Source organism: Phocoena sinus, chromosome X (genome assembly GCF_008692025.1).
Source record: "Phocoena sinus isolate mPhoSin1 chromosome X, mPhoSin1.pri, whole genome shotgun sequence".
NCBI lineage: Eukaryota > Metazoa > Chordata > Mammalia > Artiodactyla > Phocoenidae > Phocoena > Phocoena sinus.
In genome coordinates this window covers 42122258-42141879 of record NC_045784.1, presented here as the reverse complement: position 1 = coordinate 42141879, position 19622 = coordinate 42122258, and the positions used below count along the sequence as shown (strand labels likewise).

The 19622-nt window shown below is 45.3% G+C and overlaps 2 protein-coding genes across 9 annotated transcripts in view; one reads left to right on the top strand and one right to left on the bottom strand.

Annotated features, from left to right (window-relative positions):
• Window positions 1-16410, bottom strand: part of RBM10 (RNA binding motif protein 10) — a 30441-nt gene extending 14031 nt beyond the window's left edge. For 3 of the 8 annotated variants that reach the window (XM_032619530.1, XM_032619532.1, XM_032619531.1), the window contains exons 1-3: window positions 15797-16377; window positions 13801-13942; window positions 900-1083 (exon numbers count right to left, since the gene is read on the bottom strand). In XM_032619530.1, the coding sequence (XP_032475421.1) occupies window positions 900-1083; window positions 13801-13942; window positions 15797-16112 (642 nt within the window). In that variant the 5' untranslated portion in view covers window positions 16113-16377. Of the gene's footprint in view, window positions 1-899; window positions 1084-13800; window positions 13943-15796 lie in introns of all 8 variants that reach the window. The other 5 variants (XM_032619533.1, XM_032619535.1, XM_032619537.1 and 2 more) reach the window with 4 other exon arrangements.
• A 142-nt stretch (window positions 16411-16552) lies between these two features.
• Window positions 16553-19085, top strand: NDUFB11 (NADH:ubiquinone oxidoreductase subunit B11). The gene is made up of 3 exons (XM_032619570.1): window positions 16553-17080; window positions 18573-18703; window positions 18858-19085. Exons 1-3 carry the CDS (start codon window positions 16874-16876, stop codon window positions 18982-18984), a joined length of 465 nt encoding a protein of 154 aa, XP_032475461.1. The 5' UTR covers window positions 16553-16873; the 3' UTR covers window positions 18985-19085.
• Window positions 19086-19622: the final 537 nt, after the last annotated feature.

The window sequence follows — 19622 nt, the reverse complement described above, 5'->3', positions numbered from 1 at the left end:
GTCCTCCATCACCACCAGGCTCTCTCCTAACAGGGTGTGGTCACTGGATTCCTGGGCGTTGCCCAAACCATCCTTTCAGGACTAAGCAAGCCAGGCCTGGGTCCACACCCTACTGCCCTCACGGAGGCCAGATAACTCAGCACTCCACTCTTCCTGGTCCACCCAGGGCCCAGCCAGTGCCCTGGAGACATCCAGGCACAGCTCACAGCTGCCATCAAGGAAGCTTGGTTGCCCACCACAGGGGTCTTTCCATTGGACCCCCCAGAGGGTGGCCGGCAGCCCACACTCTGCTTCCCACTGGAAAGGAGAGCTGTCTGCTTGTGTGGACCAGGGCCCTGACGCCCCCTCAACCTGGGCTTCCCATAAGGCAAGGCTGCTGCTTCCCGTCAGATGGGGGCTCCCTGATGGTGAACATCATGCCTCCCCACTCAGGCCAGGGCTAACTATACAACATGGAAATGGCTAGCTTCTGAGCTCAAAGGAGAGGCCTGAGGGGACTTCCCCTTCTGTCTAGAGGCTCTGCCACCACTGGGAATGCCCACGGTCAGCCCCCCAGAGCTGCTTTGCTTGGTGATATCCAAGTGCCCTCCCAACCCTAGATGCCGGGTCCCCAAATTGGCTGGGAGCAGGCAGTATAGGGCTTGCAGTGAACCCCGAACAACAGGGAAGAAGGGAGACAGGTGGTGGCCAGGGGCCCTCAGAAGTATAGAGCCAAGCACGTGGAAGTTAGGGAGACCCAACTTGGGAGAGGAGCCCTCAGAGAGGGGAGTGGGGACAGACCCTCCAGGTGAGGCAAAGCCACCGAGCACAGTCTGAAGGCATGGGAGCTGAGAGCTACCTGCACACGGTGCTACAGCCAGACAGAGGCCCTGCAGGAGCTGGCCCTCCCCTGCCCTCACCTCTGCACTCTGCTCTTCGGACGAGTCATCATAGTCGTGCTTGCCCTCCTGGCTGCCATACTCGCGGGGATATGAGCGGTAGTCCATGTCCCGGTAGTCGTGATCCCGGCTGCGGTTCTCCCCACCATCATCCTGTGAACGATCGGCGGCTCCGTAACGGCCAGTCCTGTCTCCACGACCCCCTCTGGGGAAAGAAGGATGGGGAGGGAAGAGAGGGCAGTCCTTTCTGAAAGGTGCAAGAGGTGAGAGTGACCCCACCCACCCCCTCCCCCTAGACCCTCAGCCCCACCCCCTGACAGGGATCCCTACATGCTGACCCCGTGGGGCCAACTGACTCCCACCTCTCCCTCAAATTCAACCCACTTCTCTCCTTCCCTTCCCCACCTCTCCATTCCCTCACTGGGCTCTTAGATGTGGAACCCCGACTGGTCTCCTCACCTCCACCCAGGCCTCCCCTAGTTTACTCTCTATACCCCAAATGTGAGTGAGGGTTTCACAAGGCAAAGTCAATCAAGCCCAACCATATTGCTCCTTACAAAACACCAAAATGCTCACCAAGGTCCTACAAAGTCTGCAGGGTCCTGCGTGATGAGGTCCCTGCTGACCTCTTTCCTTCCACCTCATCGTGCACTGCGCTACCCTGCCCCCCTGTTCCACAGTCACCTTGCTAGCCTGGCAGCTGTCTGTTTGCACGTATGTATATATGTATGTATTTATTTTGTGCGGGCTTTTCTCTGGCTGCGGCGAGCGGAGGCTACTCTTTGTTGCGGTATGCAGGCTTCTCATTCTATGTATGTATTTATTTATTTCGCGTGGGCTTTTCTCTGGCTGCGGCAAGCGGAAGCTACTCTTTGTTGTGGTACACGGGCTTCTCATTGTATGTATGTATGTATTTATTTATTTCGCGTGGGCTTTTCTCTGGTTGCGGCGAGCAGAGGCTACTCTTCGTTGTGGTACGCGGGCTTCTCATTGTATGTAGTTATGTATTTATTTATTTTGCGTGGGCTTTTCTCTGCTTGCGGCGAGCGGAGGCTACTCTTCGTTGAGGTACGTAGGCTTCTCATTGTGTGTATGTATGTATTTATTTCGCGTGAGCTTTTCTCTGGTTGCGGCGAGCGGAGGCTACTCTTCGTTGCGGTACGTGGGCTTCTCATTGTATGTATGTATGTATGTATGTATTTATTTCGCGTGGGCTTTTCTCTGGTTGCGGCGAGCAGGGGCTACTCTGTTGTGGTGCGCAGGCTTCTCATTGCGGTGGCTTCTCTTGTTGCGGAGCACGGGCTCTAGGCATGCGGGCTTCAGCAATATGGGCTCGGTAGTCGTGGCTCGTGGGCTCTAGAGCACAGGCTCAGTATTTGTGGCACATGGGCTTAGTTGCTCCGCAGCATGTGGGATCTTCCTGGACCAGGGCTCAAACCCGTGTCCCCTGCATTGGCAGGCGGATTCTTAACCACTGCACCACCAGCGAAGCCCCTGGCAGCTGTTTTGTTAAAATTTCTCCTACTGCAATAACTGTAAAATAATTATCTCAACATTGATTTAATGTGCATTTCTTCCATGATTTAAAAAATTACTAGACTGGCTTCCCTGGTGGCGCAGTGGTTGAGAGTCCGCCTGCTGATGCAGAGGATGCGAGTTCATGCCCCGGTCCGGGAAGATCCCGCGTGCTGCGGAGCGGCTAGGCCCGTGAGCCATGGCCGCTAAGCCTGCGCGTCCAGAGCCTGTGCTCCGCAACGGGAGAGGCCACAACAGTGATAGGCCCGCGTACCGCAAAAAAAAAAAAAAAAAATTACTAGACTGAGTTTTGGGAGATGAGGGAACCACCTGTTCGGTTCACTGCCCTATTCCCCAAAGCTTAGCTTAGTGCCTAATACTCAGCAGGTGCCCAATAATTATTCTTTGATAAAATAATGACTCTAAAGAGCACTGAGGAACCACTGGAGCACCAGGAAACTCCCTCTAAAAGTATTCTAAAAGCAACCAATACATATCTACTTAAAACAAGACAAAAATGGACATCACCATAGACTACTACTAGCAGGATCCCAATCCTGGTCAGAAATGATACTAGAATATCCATTATCCACACCATTATTAACGTTATTCTAAGATACTCGCTATTAAACAATTAAACAAAGGAAAAAAAAGATTAAAAGCTGGAAAGGAAAAGGTAAAATTACCATTACTTGTAGATGATATGAGGATGTATCTGCCTAAGCCTAAGAGAATCAACTGAGAAATGATTATAAATAATAAGATAAATCAGTAAAGATGCTGGGTTCAAAATTAATAAACAGAAATAAATATTGTGCTTGTATTCAGAGAGCCACTGTTTAGAAATAGGAAGATCCCAAGGATCACTGCATCAAAAAGGTTAAATACCTAGACATGTGCAAGATCTTATGACTATACTTCACACATATAAGCCAGGATACATTTGAAATGGGTCAAAGATTTAAATGGAAGAAATGAAACCATAGAGGAAAAGAAGAATAAAACACGAGATAGTTTTTTGATAATCTTGAAATGGGGAAAACTATGACCCAAATCCAGAAGCCACAGAAGAAAAGACTATTAAATCTGACTACATAAAAATAAAACATTTCTGCTTGGAAAAAACAAAAACCATCACAAGCCAAGTCAAGACAAACAATGAACAGGGAAAAGATAAGGGATAAAGAAAAAGGGAACTGAATTCACAGAAAATAATACAGCTGACCTTTGAACAATGCGGGGGTTATGGGCACTGACCCTCTGCTCAGTTGAAAATCCGAGTATAACATATAGTCAGGCCTCTGTATCTGTGGTTCCTCCACATGCTCAGATTCAACCAACCATGGATCCTGTAGCATTGTAGTATTTACTATTGAAAAGAATCTGTGTATCAGTGGACCTATGCAGTTCAAACCTGTGTTTTTCAAGGGTCAACTGTACAGATGGTTTATATTTGAAAAGATGCTCTATCTCACTCATAATGAAAGATGAAAATTAAAACTATACTGGGTAGGTCATTTTTATAACACTTAAAATTTATTTTTGTATATTTTTCCTAAATCATTTTTACTGTGATAAAATATATATAACAAGAACTTTACCATTTTTTAAAATAAATTGTTTTATTTATTTACTATTTTTGGCTGTGTTGGGTCTTCGTTGCTGCACGCGGGCTTTCTCTATTGTGGTGAGTGGGAGCTACTCTTCATTGCGGTGCACGGGCTTCTCTTGTAGCGGAGCGCAGGCTCTAGAGTGCGTGGGCTTCAGTAGATGTGGCACGTGGGCTCTAGAGCGCAGGCTCAGTAGTTGTGGTGCACAGGCTTAGTTGCTCTGCGGCATGTGGGATCTTCCCAGACCAGAGCTCGAACCCGTGTCCCTTGCATTGGCAGGCGGATTCTTAACCACTGCACCACCAGGGAGGCCCAAGGACTTTACCATTTTAAAGTGTACAACTCAGTGGCACAAAGTACACTCAAAATGTTGTACAGTCATCACCACTATCTATTTCTAGAACCTTTTCATCACCCCAAACAGAAACTCTGTACTCTAATTAAACAATAATTCCCCACACCACCTGGCACCCTCTACTCTACTTTCTGTCTCTATGAGTTTGCCTATTCTAGGTACCTCATATAAGTGGACTCATATAACATTTGTCCCTTTGTGTCTGGCTTATCTCACTTAGCAGAATGTTTTCAAGGTTCAGGTTGTAGAATGCATCAGAATTTCATTTCTTTTTATGGCCATATATGTATGTATGGTATATGCTACCTCTCTTGATGGACACCTGGGTTGTTTCCACCTACTGGTTGTTTTGGATATTGTGAATAATGCTGCTATGAACACTGGTGTACAGGTATCTGTTTGAGTCCCTGCTTTCAGTTCTTTTGGGTACACACCCAGGAGTGGAATTGCTGAATCCTATGGTAACTGATTTTTTGAGGAACTGCCAAACAGTGTTCCATAGCAGCTGTACCATTATACATTCCTACCAGCAATGCACAAAGCTTCCAATTTCTCCACATCCTCATTAACACTTGTTATTTTGCATTTTTCATGTGCTTATTGGCCAATTATACATCTTCTTTGGAGAAATGTCTATTCAAGTCTTTTGCCCATTTTTGAATTAGGTTTTTCTGTTGCTCTTGTAGGAGTTCTTTATATATCCTGGGTGTAATCCCTTATCAGATATATGATTTGCAAACACATTCTCCCATTCTGTGGGATGTCTTTTCATTCTTTTTTTTTTCTTTTTTTTTTTTCATTCTTTTGAATAGCATTCTTTGATGTATAAAAGTTTCTAATTTGATAAAGTCAAACTTATTTTTAAGAAATGATAATTTTGGGCTTCCCTGGTGGCACAGTGGTTGAGAGTCCGCCTGCCGATGCAGGGGACACGGGTTCGTGCCCCGGTCTGGGAAGATCCCACATGCCGCGGAGCGGCTGGGCCCGTGAGCCACGGCCGCTGAGCCTGCGCATCCGGAGCCTGTGCTCCGCAATGGGAGAGGCCACAACAGTGAGAGGCCCGCGTACCACAAAAAAAAAAAAAAAGAAATGATAATTTTAGATTTACAGAAAAGTTCAAAGATAATACAATTCTCATATACTTTTCACCCAGTTTCTCCTAATGTGAAGAGAACCATGGTACATTTGCCAGAACTAAAAAGTTAACTAAACTGTAGACTTCATTAGCATTTCACCAGTTTTTCCACTACTATCCCCTTTCTGTTCCAGGATCTAATCCAAGATACCACATTGCATTTAGTCATCATGCCCCCTTAGTCTCCTCTGGCCTGTGAAAGTTTCTCAGTCTTGCCTTGTTTTTTTATGACCTTGACACAATTTTGAAGCATACTGGTCAGTTATGGTTTTTTGAAGAATACAATAGAGGTGCCCTTCTGATCACATCAGATCTCAGGGGCATGCTATCAATGTGACTTACCACTGGTGACACTGAACTTGATCATCTGGTTATGGTGGGGTCTGCCCGGTTTCTCCGCTGTAAAGTTTCTTTTTCTCTTACACTCTATTCTTTAGAAGCGAGTCACTAAGATCAGCCCACACTCAAGAGGAGGAAAATTAAGCTCTACTTCTTAGAGTGGGGAGTATCTACATATATTATTTGGAATTCTTCTGTAAGGAAGATCTGTGATCGAATGTTTTTAACTCAACAAATCTGCAGAAGTCCAAATGTTTGACAACAAACTGTTGGCAAGGCTGTATGGGAAATAGGCACTCTCATATTGGTAGTAGGAGTGAAAATGGAACGATCCTCATGGAGGAGAATTTGTCAATAGCTGGCAAAACTAAAAATCTATATACTCTCTGACCCCCAATTCTCCTTCTGGGAATTTAATGTACTGATACACTTGCACATATACAGAAACAGTATTCTCAATGCAACACTGTTTATAACAGCAAAGGACAAGAAACAACTTAGAGAAGAGTCAGGAAAATTCTGTTTAAAAAAAGACTAATGATGGAGAGAGGAACCCCACCAAATATTAAAACATATTATAAAGGTGGAGCAATTGAAACACAAATGGACAGATCGGTAAAATCAGAGTTCATAGTACACAAACACACGTATGGAAATTTAGAATCAGGCAAAGGTTGCAATTCAAATGAACAAGGAGAAAATGGATTAGTCAATAAATATTAGTTGTGATAACTGTCTAGCTCAGGAATTGGTAAACCACAGCCAGGGGGCCAAAATCAGTCACCTAAATAAAGTTTTCTTGAACACAGCTATACCCGTTCATTTACATATTGTCTGTGGTTGCTTTCCGCAGACCGGTTGTGACAGACTGTATGGTCTTCGATGCCAAAAAATATTTACTATCAGGTCCTTTACAGAAAAAGTTTGTTGACCTTTAAGAAAATAAAGTTGTTTATCTACCTCATTTCTTACACCAAGTAAATTCTAGATGGATCAAAAATTTAAGTCCCAGAATAGACACCTTAAAAATATTAGAAAGAAAATGTAAGAAAAAACTGATTACCTCAAAAATGGGGAAGACCTTTATAAGTAAGGCAAAACCCAGAAGTCATAAAATTTAAAAAAAAGATAAATCTGGCTTCATAAAAAATTTTAAATATCTAGAGTATAAAAAATACCATAAACAAATAAACATGTGATAAAACAAATATGATAAAATGTTAATGGTAGAATCCAGTGGATGGATATAGAGGTGTTCACTGTAAAATTCTTTCAACTTTGCTGTATGCTTGAAATTTCACAATAAAATACTGGAAACCCCCCCAAAAGCTAAAAGGTAATTAACAAATGGGAAAAATAAAATGTTTCCAGACATTTCAGTTGGTTTGCAATTTTTCAAAATTGTTCATTCATTTATTCATTCAACAAATAGTAATTTAACATTTGCTATGTGTCAGGTGCTATTCTAGGTGCTGAGGATACTGCTGTGAACAAAATGAAGTCTCTGTCCTTGTGAGCTTGGCTTAGAACCCAAATTGTTTCCTTAATGATAAATGCCTAGACAAGAAGTGGCTGGTGTGAGAGATATGAGTATTTTTTAGGTTTTTGATATGAACAATGTTTTTCATTGTTGCTTAATGTAGGTATTCCTCAATATTTGTACTCTAGTTATCAGAATCTAAGAACTGAACAGATTTGGGGACTTCCCTGGTGGTGCAGTGGTTAAGAATCTGCCTGTCAGGAATAGAGGCGCAGACCTACTGGAGAACGGACTTGAGGATATGGGGAGGGGGAAGGGTGAGTTTTGACAGGGCGAGAGAGAGTCATGGACATATACACACTAACAAACGTAGTAAGGTAGATAGCTAGGGGGAAGCAGCCGCAAGGCACAGGGATATAAGCTCGGGGCTTTGGGACAGCCTGGAGGGGTGGGAGGGGGAGAGTGGGAGGGAGGGAGACGCAAGAGGGAAGACACATGGGAGCACATGTATATGTATAGCTGATTCACTTTGTTATAAATCAGAAACTAACACACCATTGTAAAGCAATTATACCCCAATAAAGATGTTAAAAAAAAAAAAAAAAAAGAATCTGCCTGTCAATGCAGGGGACACGGGTTCGAGCCCTGGTCCAGGAAGATCCCACATGCCGCAGAGCAACTAAGCCTATGCGCCACAACTACTAAGCCCGTGTGCCACAACTACTGAAGCCCGCGCACCTAGAGCCGGTGCTCCTCAACGAGAGAAGCCACTGCAATGAGAATCCCACACACCGCAACGAAGAGTAGCCCCCGCTCGCCACAACTAGAGAAAGCCCCCGCACAGCAACAAAGACCCAACACAGCCAAAAAAAAAAAAAGAACAAAAAACAAAATAAAAACCAAAAAAACTGAATAGAGTTGAATAAATGTTCAGATGAAATCCTTAACTGACACCCAGCATCTAAACCAAATAAATTTGGATACTGAACTCTTGCTGTCTAAACTCAGGAAAGGAAAAGATTTGGATAGTAAGGGATACTTTTCATTGGCCACAGAGCACTTTGACTAAATACCTTCCAAAGGTAGTCCCCATTCATAATACATTTCTAGGAAGCTGGACTGAATCGTAATATAAGAGGATCTCCACAAAATGAGTATATTTCTGGAAAACATAAAATGCCATAATTGGCAGAAGTAGACAAAATGATAATCAAAAACCCAGGCCCCTTTAAAGGTGAGTTTTACCAAACTTTCAAGGGGGAGATAAGTCTTATATGAGTTCCTCCAATAAGCAGAGAAATAGCAAAAGATGCCCAATTCATGTCATGAGGCCACCTTGATTCAATGCCAGATAAATACCAGAAAAGGAATTATAGGACCCCATCACTGATGGACACAGATGCAAATATCCTAAATAAAACAATTATCTAATTAAATGTAACAGTGTTTTAAAAGTATACACAACATTATTTAAATAATTTTTCTTCCAAAAATTCATTAGTAAACATTAGAAAAACACAAATTGAGAAACATCTACAAAACAACCAACATGTACTCTTTAAACATCAAGTTCATAAAAGACAAAGACTGAATAACTATTCCAGATTAAAGGAGACTAAAAAACAAAGTAGCTCAATGTGATGTGTGATCTTGGATTGGATACTGGATTAGGGAAAAACAGCTATAAAAGACATTTTTGGAAGAACTGATGACATCTCAATATAGACTTTAAGACAGAAGTGTTGTATCAATGTTAAATTTCTTGATATTGATAAGCATCCTGTGATTATGAAAGAGAAAGCGGGACGAACATGCTGTAGTACTTACCGGTCATGTCTGCCACTAACTCAAATGAGTCAGAAAAAAATGTTATGTATAGAAAGTGGAGGAGGGGTAGAGGGAAGGGAGAAGGAAGAGGGGAAGGGAGAGGGGAGGGGAGAAAAGGGAGAGGGGAGAAAAAAGAGGGGGAAGGAGGAAGGAGTAGGCTTGTAGGTAGGTATAGCGAATGTGGCAAAATGTTTACAATTAGTGTTCTGGGTAGAGGATTAAGGGAGTTCGTTGTACTTGCAATTTTTTTTTGTAAATCTGAGGTTTTTTTCAAAATGAGAAGTTATAAACATACACATACATACCATGATCAAAGAGGGTATATCTCAATAATATCAAGGATGCAATTGAATGCAATTTATGAAGTTGATGGACAAAAGGAGGGAAAAAAGCATGTAATTATGAAGTTCAATACTCATTTCTGTTCAGTCTTAGCAAACTAAAACTAGAGAATTTTCTTGATTTATTGAAGACTATTCTAAAAGCCTGCAGTACACATCACACTTGATGGCTAAGCAAAAGGGGCTGCCTATCAGGCCTGGACTGACTGTCTGTCTGCAGATGTCCTTTATGGGAAAGAAAATAAACTATATTGTTTAAGTCATTATTCTTTGGATTTTCAGTTACAACCTACCAAAATGAATCTATACTTGTGACTCTTAACTAAAATGAATCTTAATCAGCATCACAGATACTATTTAACATGGTATCAAAAGTTATGGTCAGTGCTATAAGTGAGGAAAAAGAAATAAGAAAAGCCAGGATTGGTTTGTATACAACATGGCTAACTACTTAGAAAGACCATCAAAGTCAACAATGAATGAGTAGAAATAACAATGGAACACAGCAGAGATAAGATAACTTAAAAAAACCAACAGCTTTCCTCTACCCCAGTAAATACCAGCTTGGAAAATAAAAAGACAAGATGCGAATAAAAACTACTGAAGCATCTAGGAATTACTTTAACAAACAATACACGACCAGATTAAACTTAAAAGCTTTTGCACAGCAAAGAAAACTATCAACAAAACAAAACTACTGACTGAATGGAAGAAAATATTTGCAAATGATATGACCAATAAGGGGTTAATATCCAAAATATATAAACAGCTCATACAACTCAATATCAAACAAACAAACAGAAACAAACAAACCCAACTTCAAAATGGACAGAAGGGGCTTCCCTGGTGGCGCAGTGGTTGAGAGTCCACCTGCCGATGCAGGGGACACGGGTTCGTGCCCCGCAACGGGAGAGGCCACAACAGTGAGAGGCCCGCGTACCGCAAAAAAAAAAGAAGACAGAATTGAATTATTGCAACAATGTTTCTTTCTCCAGCATAAGATTCCCTCTTGAATTCCACTTTTGCCTGTTGTCAGCAACATTCCGTTAAAAAGGTATCAAGAGAGCTACCGCTTTGTGCAATTCAGACATAGCCTGTGCTCCGCAACGTGAGAGGCCACAACAGTGAGAGGCCCGCGTACCACAAAAGAAAAAAAAAAAAAAAAAAAAGGGACAGAAGACCTGATAGACATTTTTCAAAAGAAGACATACAGATGGCCAAGAGGCACCTGAAAAGATGTTCAACATCGTTAATCATCAGAGAAATGCAAATTAAAACCACAATGAGGTATCACCTCACACCTGTCAGAATGGCTATCATCAAAAAGAACACTGACAACAAATGTTGGTGAGGATGTTGAGAAAAGGGGACCCTCGTACACTGTTGGTAGGAATGTAAACTGGTGCAGCGACTGTGGAAAACAGTATGTATGAAGGCATCTCAAAAAACTAAAAACAGTCTACTCCTGGGTCTGTATCTGAAAAAAATGCAAACACTAATTCAAAAAGATACATGTACCCCAATGTTCACAGCAGCATTATTTACAACTGCCAAGATATGGAAGCAACTTAAGTGTGCATCAACAGATAAATGGCTAAAGAACATGTGGTACATATATACAATGGAATACCACTCAGCCATAAAGAAGAATGAAATTTTGCCATTTGCAACATGGATGGACTTGGAGGGTATTAATGCTAAATGAAGTAAGTCAGAGAAAGATAAATTCTGTATATCACTTATATGTGGAATCTAAAACTTAAAACAAACTAATGACTATAACAAAACAGAAACAAATTCACAGATTAGAGAACTAGTGGTTACCAGTGGGGAAAAGGAAGAGGGGAGGGACAAGATAGGGGTAGGGCATTAAGAGGTACAAACTACTATGTATAAAATAAATAAGCTATAAGGATATATTGTACAACGTAGGGAATATAGCCAGTATTTTATAATAACTATGAATGGAATATATAATCTTTAAAAACTGTATCACTATACTGCACACCTGAAACCTACATAATATTATACACCAACTATACATCAATTTTAAAAAAAGGAATACCAAAGACCTGTATTTTGGTTTATTCAGATTTTTATGTCCTTTAAACGAATTTTATAGATCTTTGTGACCTGTTTCAGAGGATGAGATGACTACTTACAAAGCTGACAATTCTCCCCAAATTAATATATAAATTCAGTGCAATCTCAATCAAAATTCTTGAACTTTTTGAAGGACTTGATAAGTTTTTTATATAAAGCTCCAAAATGACTAAATCAACTTTGAAAAATAAGAGCAAAGTAGGACCTATTAAGATATTCTATAAGGCCACAGTAAGAAAAACAGTAGGGTTCTACACCAGAATAACAAATAGACCAATGAAACAAATCAGATCACTCAAGACAGATCCATGTACATGAGGAAACTTAAAATGAGATGAGGTACTGCAAATCAATAAAGCAAGAATGGAATATCTGGGGGGCTGTACTGGGAAAACTGCCCACTATATGGAGGAAAATAAAACCAGAACCTACATTATAACATATTCAAAAGTGGCCTCTAGATGGATTTAAAGATGTGAATGCAAAAGGTAAAACTATAGAGTGAGAACAATCTTTGTGATCCAGAGATAGGAATAGAGAAGATTCTGAAAGGAAAGGTTATAGGACAAAAAGTGATGAATTTCAGCACACCAAAATTAAAAACAGGTATCCATCCTTGAGGGAATCATTAAGTAAAAGGCAGTAGGCACACCCCATGGTGTCTCTGGGACCAACTAGAAGCAAAGCACTAACATACACATGGCAATACAGACAGATCTTAAGAAGGCAGGGCTGAGTAATACAAAGTCCAGGAAACAGAATGAAGACTGTAATACTCTGCCATTTGTGTAAATTGAAAACACACACACTCGAAACAACACCACATATTTTAGAAGGATACGTTTCAAACACAACAGAGCAGCTGCCTACAGCTATGGGTATTGGAAATAAAAAAGGAAAAAATAAATATGGCAAGAGAAGGTCTTGTACCAACCTATGATAGAAATGTACCTTGAACTGGAAAAGTATGATTAACTCAAACCTCTGCACTTGAGGTCCTTTAAAAGCCAAAAGAAAGCTAGTGGCTTTATTTGGTAATAAAGTCTCAGGCAAGTATCTTACCTACTCAAACTCAGAAACTGCCACAGATCTCTTCCAGTGAATACCATCCAAAATCGAATGCCTTTCAAAAGACATTCTGAAATAAAGTCAAGGCTGAATAACACTAGAGAATGACCACACCTCAAGTTTGGGCTCATCACTTTTCAGAAAACAAAATATTATAATTCTATATTTTTGAAAAGGTGGTGGTAGCAGAAACCCTTTGTAAGACATTAAAAAAATTATTTCCTCCCTGACTTTTCATAAATCTACTGACTCTTAATAGAGGCTCTCTGGGACAATTAGGTCTACTTTCCTATACAATCTTTAAATGTCAGGAATAAATCACCTTCGTTAGAATCAAGCAAGGTGATACCTTGCTTACCTTACCAGTACGGTAAGGGTATGGCCCAGGATCTCTGTATTTCACCAAGTGTCCCAAGTGTTTCTTGTTCGTACCAGAGTTTAAAAATAACTGTATAAGAGTGTCCCATTCCAAGACAAGTATCACAGCAGCTTCAGCCCACCCTGTCCCTGAATCCTAAATCTTAAAAATGCAGTGCTGAGTAATACTATCTGACCTGGCTTGCCCCATACATTTTCTGGGCAAATTCCTGACTCTGAAGGCACCACTCCTCTTCATCCCTCAAACCCAAAGCTACAGCCTACACCTCTCTCCTGAGAATCCACAGCACTTACAACCCACCCACTGCCCATCTGTCATGCACCTCTGCCTCTCCTCCTGCAGTGGCTGTCCACACCTTGGTGAATGGCACCATATACCTATCTGGGTCATCCAAACTGGAAACCTAGGCATCAGTCTCCATTCCTCCCTTTCTCTGGATCCCTTCCCACTCTGCAACCAAACATGGCACCTATCAAGCTGTTTTGTAATGATCTGTAAACTGTGTGGTCTCCCTTGTGAGACCCTAAGTAAGGAGAAGGCTACAATCTTATTTGTCTCAATTCACCAATGCACTCCCAGAGCCTAGCACAGGTCCTGGCTCACAAGTGCCAAGGTAAATGTCTGCTGAAAAGAAACCAATTATCTGCTGTGCTGTTTTTTTTGTTGTTGTTTTTTTCTGCACAAAAGCCCCCTCCCAGCACTTTCCTGGATCAACTCTCACACAGGGACAAGCCTAGATTTCTTGGCAAAGGTGGGAGCAGGTAACTCACCGTCTTTCATACTCCATGTCCTGATAGGGCCTGCGGGGGCTGCTGGGGCCCCTCCTCAGCCGCTGGCTCCGTTTCACTTCCCAGCCACCCCCACTGCTGCCACCATGATCTGCCAGCCTGGGTGATGCCTCCTGCAGGGACTCTGGAGAGAGCAGAAGGAAGAAAGGGGTCACGGCAGTTGGGGCAGAGAGGGCCTCCTTGAGAAACGCTTATTGCGAAGGCTTTCTGCTGTCCCTGAGCCCAGCGACGCTGTTTCCCAACTCCTAGAGCTCCTGTGGACCAGAGCAGGAAGGCAGTCCCTATTTGGCCTGCTGCTTCGTTTCCCTACAAACGTGAGGCTAGAGCCGGCCGCCCTAGAAACAGCATGGCCTTCAGCAGACAGCATCTTGCAGAGACCCGGTGGTGCCACCAATTCTGTGATCAGGGCTTTGCCACCTGAGACTGGTAGACAAGTCAAGCCCGGAGCTACCTGCCCAGGGGGCTCTAAGTGCTGGATGACTTGTCTGAGATCAGGCACATTAGGCATGGAGGCGAGACTTCACAACGGGAGTCCCAGGCACCCACCAGGCTTCTTCCATGAGCCCTCAGGTGCCATTTCATCCTCCCAAGAAGATGCTGGCTGCCCACTATGAGACAGCAGGAGACCACGAAAGGCTCAGGGGGTGAAGGGTAACTTGGCAATGAGACAGTTGCCGCCTCCCTAGGCTCCCGGCTAACACAGTTTTGGCCCTCACAGGGCAACTGGCTCAGCCCTGAGCCCTGTCTCTTATGCACAGCCAGGTCCCCCAAGGCGGCTCCCTCCCCAGGGCTCTGGGCCCAAGTTATTCAGAGGTAAAAAGGAGCCCTTTTGGAGCCTGTTTTGAACCACTGTTACTCTGCTGGGATGGAAGGGCAGCCCCTTCCCGCAACCCTCAGGGCTGCGGTGAGAACGAAGGAAGGCCTGAAAGCCATGTGACCGGGCCAGGGGTCACCACGAAGTATCCCAGAATCTTCAGGCCCCACCCTCTAAACAAGAATCAGGCAAAGTCAGGCGTTAACAGCACCTGCCCAACACTAGGTTGCCACCACACCTTTCCTCCTTGTATACACTCACACCAATTTTCTCTTCCTCTTCAAGCCACAGGGAACCAGAGTTACCTGCTCCCAGATGGGTAAGAGAATCACAACCAGGGGCCCCAGTGGATGAGAGCCAGAGACAAAACCCTCAGTAGATCTGGCAAAGGGGCCAGAGTCATACATACACTGGTATCCAAAACAGATAGGGACCAAAGTCACAGACTCGAGCCCCAAATAACTACGGGCCAAAATCACAGACAGGAAATCACAAACAACACGGGCCATAATCACACACTGAGGCCCCCTTTCACAGGATGAGCGTCAGAGTAATAGATACGAAGCTCCCTCCCCAAAAAAAAGACGGGGAAATAAGTCTTACACACGTTCCTTGCACTCCCCGCCCCCACCCAGTAAGTGGATTAGGGCCAATCGTAAGAAGACTTTCTATGGATAAGGACCCCTCCCCATGGATAAGGACCAGGGTTACAGACACACACTCCGAGGATAGAGACCCGAGTCATACCGACGTTCTCCCTCCTCCCCCACCCAAGAATAAGGACCAGAGCCACAAAACACTTCCCCATGGGTAGGTAAGTACCAAAGTCACACAGGATTGCAGAGAGCACACTTCTATGAATAAAAAGCAAAGTCGCAGACATCCGCCTCCCACGGATAAAGTTCGGCGTCGCAGACACAGTGAGCCACAGTAGCCCACTCCCATTCGTCCCTCCCTTCCCCCAACCCGCGTGCACCCATCCAGTGTCCCAATCGCGCACGCGCCTCTGCTCTCTAAAGGAGAAAAACAAAAAACAAAAAGACACCCCCTCCCCGGCTCAGACCGTGCAAGCATCGATCGGTTCTTCGCGAAGCCCAGACCCGCCGCCCGCAGTCCGCCCTCCCGCCTCCTCTACGCACCCCCTCCCCCACCCCGGCCCCTTACCTCCGCCCCCACGACCAGCGTCGACGCTCACCTTCTCGGCCCGGGCTGTCAAGGGAGGGCTCTCGGACATCACCTCGGCCCGCCGCCACCTCCTCCAACTCTCGCAGCTCAGCCGGAGCCGGTCCGCGCAGCTACCAAGTCCGAGGCTAGGGGCGGAAGGGCGGAGGAGGGGGGGAAGGGCGGAGATGGGAGGGAGGGGAGAAGCGCGAGGCGCGCTACCCTCCCCTGGAAACCCACTGCCGCCTACTCCCAGCCGGCCGCGATCACCAGCACAAAATGGCGACGACAAGAAGGGAGCCGGCGCTTCAACCACCATCCACCTACTAAGGGAGCGCGCTCTGGCCTGCCCAGTCTATTGGTCGCCGTCCGCCGTCGGCCAGCCCCGGCTTGCTCTGATTGGCAAGTGTACGCCATTTCCCCGCTCCCCATGCAAACTCCCACAAGTCGAGAAAAGGAGCAGCAATTGGCCAATCCGGCGAGGCGCTTTTAAGAAAGGTTGGCTTCCGGGCTTCCCTGATGGTGCAGTGGTTGGGAGTCCGCCTGCCGATGCAGGGGACGCGGGTTCGTGCCCCGCTCCGGGAAGCTGCTACGTGCCGCGGAGCGCCTGGGCCCGTGAGCCGTGGCCGCTGAGCCTGCGCGTCCGGAGCCTGTGCTCCGCAACGGGAGAGGCCACAACAGTGAGAGGGCCGCGTACTGCAAAAAAAAAAAAAAAAGGTTGGCTTCCTTCTAAGATGAAAGAGCAACGGAAGCTCCGCCCTCCTCGCCAGAGGGCAAGGGAGCTCTCCGTGCGATTGGTTGGGAACGGAATTGACACGAGTGTTACCGGTTTATTTTCAAGGAAATTCCACAGCCTTTCGGTCAGAAGTTCCATAGCCTGATTGAGAGGATAAGAAGATGGTCGCTTCCGTGGGGCCGTGACAGAGGGAGGGAAAGAGGACGCCTCGCCCTTTTGAAAACAAAATCTCGACTCGGGACCTATTGCGGTAGGGGCGGAGCGACAATTCTCGCGCTCGGACCAGCTGCAGCTGCGCAGTCACATTTCCGTCCCCGCCCCCGATAAACTGCAGAACGTCTGCCATGGTGGCCGGGATGTTAGGTTTGTGCGGCCGCCGCCTTTTGGCGGTGGCGGCGAGGCGAGGGCTCCCGGCTGCCCGTGTTCGCTGGGAATCCAGCTCCTCCAGAGCTGTGATCGCCCCGTCCGCTGTGGCGGGAAAGCGGCCGCCGGAACCGACTTTACGCTGGCAGGAGGACCCGGATCCCGAGGACGAAAACCTCTACGAGAAGGTGAGAGGGAGGGGATACGGGACGCCGGAAGGGTCAATCGGGGACCGGCGGATGGGCGCCGTAGAGGACGTTCTTAGTCGGCTGAAGATTGCGCAGCTGGCGAAATCCTCGAAGATTTGGGAATTTTGCCTAGCTTGTTTTCCTCCTTTGTCCCCGATCACCTTCGGGTTCAGGGCCAGAGGCGAGATTGGCCTTATTTTGCAGACAGATACCAACCCTGAAGTGGACAGTGCTCAAAACACGTTTGAAGCAATATAACAACAGTAATACTAAACACTGATATAGTGCTTGCTCAGGTGTTTGAAACAGTTTACGTATATTAACTCAATCCTCATAACAACCTTATTTCGAGGTAGGTAGTATTAGTGTACCCATTCTACAGATGAGGAGGCTGAGGCATAAAGATGTTAAGTGACTTGTCCAAGCTCACATAACTGAATGTGTGGTGGAGCCAGGTCTGCTGTGCTATACCGATATCAGAGACTGAAATCAGAACGCCCAAGTTGGAATACAGGCAGTGACCTTGGGCAAGTAGCTAAACCCCTTGGTGCCTCAATTTCTATGTAAGATGGGGAAAGTGTTAGGACACCTTCTAAAAAAATAAAATACTACAGTACACCTGCCTCGTGTAATTAAATGAATCAAAATGCTCAAAACAGCAGGTGGCACTTAGTAAGTACTCACCATTATAAGGTGTTAATTATTCTTGCCACTTTCCATTTCACTGGGATATTGTGCAGTTTGTGCTTGTGAAAAGGCCTGGCATATAATAGGTTCTTCATTAATACTAATCTCTGGTTGAGGGGCTGTGATATATAGGATGCTTATTCATTTATTCATTCATTCTGTAACTATGTATTGAGGGCCTGCTGTAATGCCAGGTTAAGTTCAGGGTGCTAGGGATTCAGCAGTATGGAAATCAGATAAAGCCCCTGCTTTCACAGAGCTTACGTGGTAGTGGAGAATACTGAAAATAAAGATGTAAAATGTTAGAAAACAGTAATAAAGAGTATGTAATCAATAATATAAGATGATGTGATCAGAGGATTTGGAGGATATGCTACTTTGGTAAACTAGTAAATGCTAGAAAGTTAAGCAAGGTAAGAGATGGAGAGTGACTTGGGGGTAGGGAGTTAATAGGTTGAGCCATTTTTGACCTGTAAAAATGGCAGTTTTCTATAGTTCAACTTAATAGATAAGGTGACTAGGGAGTGCCTCCTAAGGGGAGTGATGGTGAAGCCAAAACCTTGAATGAGGAGACAGATCCAGCCATGACTAGATCTGGGGGAAAGGCTTTCCAGGCAGAGGGAACAGCAGGTGCAAAGGCCCTGTGGTGGGAAGGAGCTTGACAAGTCCTAAGAATAGAGAGGAATTTAGGGAGGGAGGGGAGATTGATCCAAGGTGAAATTGGAGACCAGGTTATGCAGCACCAGCATAAGGCTTTGTGGAGCAGCAGGAAGCCCTCATTGACCTCTTCTTCTCTTTGCCATAGAACCCAGACTCCCACGGTTATGACAGGGATCCTGCTGTGGACCTCTGGAACATGCGGGTCGTCTTCTTCTTTGGCTTCTCCATCATCTTGGTCCTTGGCAGCACCTTTGTGGCTTATCTGCCTGACTACAGGTGCATGGGGTGTCAAAGGGAGTAGGACGGGTCGGGGCAGAAGCAGGGGTGGAGGTTGAAGGAGACTGCCAGAAATCCTGTCCTTGGGGAGCTAAGATGGGGATTGGTGTCCATTGAAGCTCCCTCACGTCTACCCTCACGCTGCTGCCTCCAGGATGCAGGAGTGGGCCCGCCGGGAAGCTGAGAGGCTTGTAAAATACCGAGAGGCCAATGGCCTCCCCATCATGGACTCCAACTGCTTCGACCCCAGCAAGATCCAGCTGCCAGAGGATGAGGACTGACCGGTTACTGAAAGGGGCTTAAGAAGCACCACCTTCTCCACCCCTTGTCTGCCATTCTGCCCTCTCTTCAGAGCACCTAATTAAAGGGACTGAAACTGTGACTGGCTGGTGTTGCTTTTGTTGTAAGGGGGATGTGGGAGTGGGATGTCAGGCTTTAAAAGCCTTTTCTGGGTATTCTGGTTATCTGTTGCCATGTGACAAACACCCTAAAACTCAGTGGCTTAAAATGACAATTTACTATTACCTTTCATGGTCCTGTGGTTGACCAGGCTCAACTAGATGGTCCTTCTTGGGGTCTTGGGTGGCTTGGGCTGGAATCACCTGGAGGCTCAACGGGGCTGGACATCCAAGATGACTTCTGTATTCCCATGTTTGGTACTTGAGTCTTCTATGTGGCCTCTCTCTCCAGCAGAGTAGCCTGGGCTTTTTATGTGGTGGCTCAGGCCTTCTCTGGATCAAGGTGTAGCATATGAGAAGAAATTGACGGCAGCCGTATTTAGAAAAAAGCTACCGCACTGGGACCGCCTATGTTGGAAGAAGGGCCAGGGTGACCAGGGATTGAGGGTGGTGGGTCAGAGCAGGGCTTTTCTATTGCTGAGGATGAGTGTTTGTCTCGCTCCCTGCCTTCTCTGTTTCTC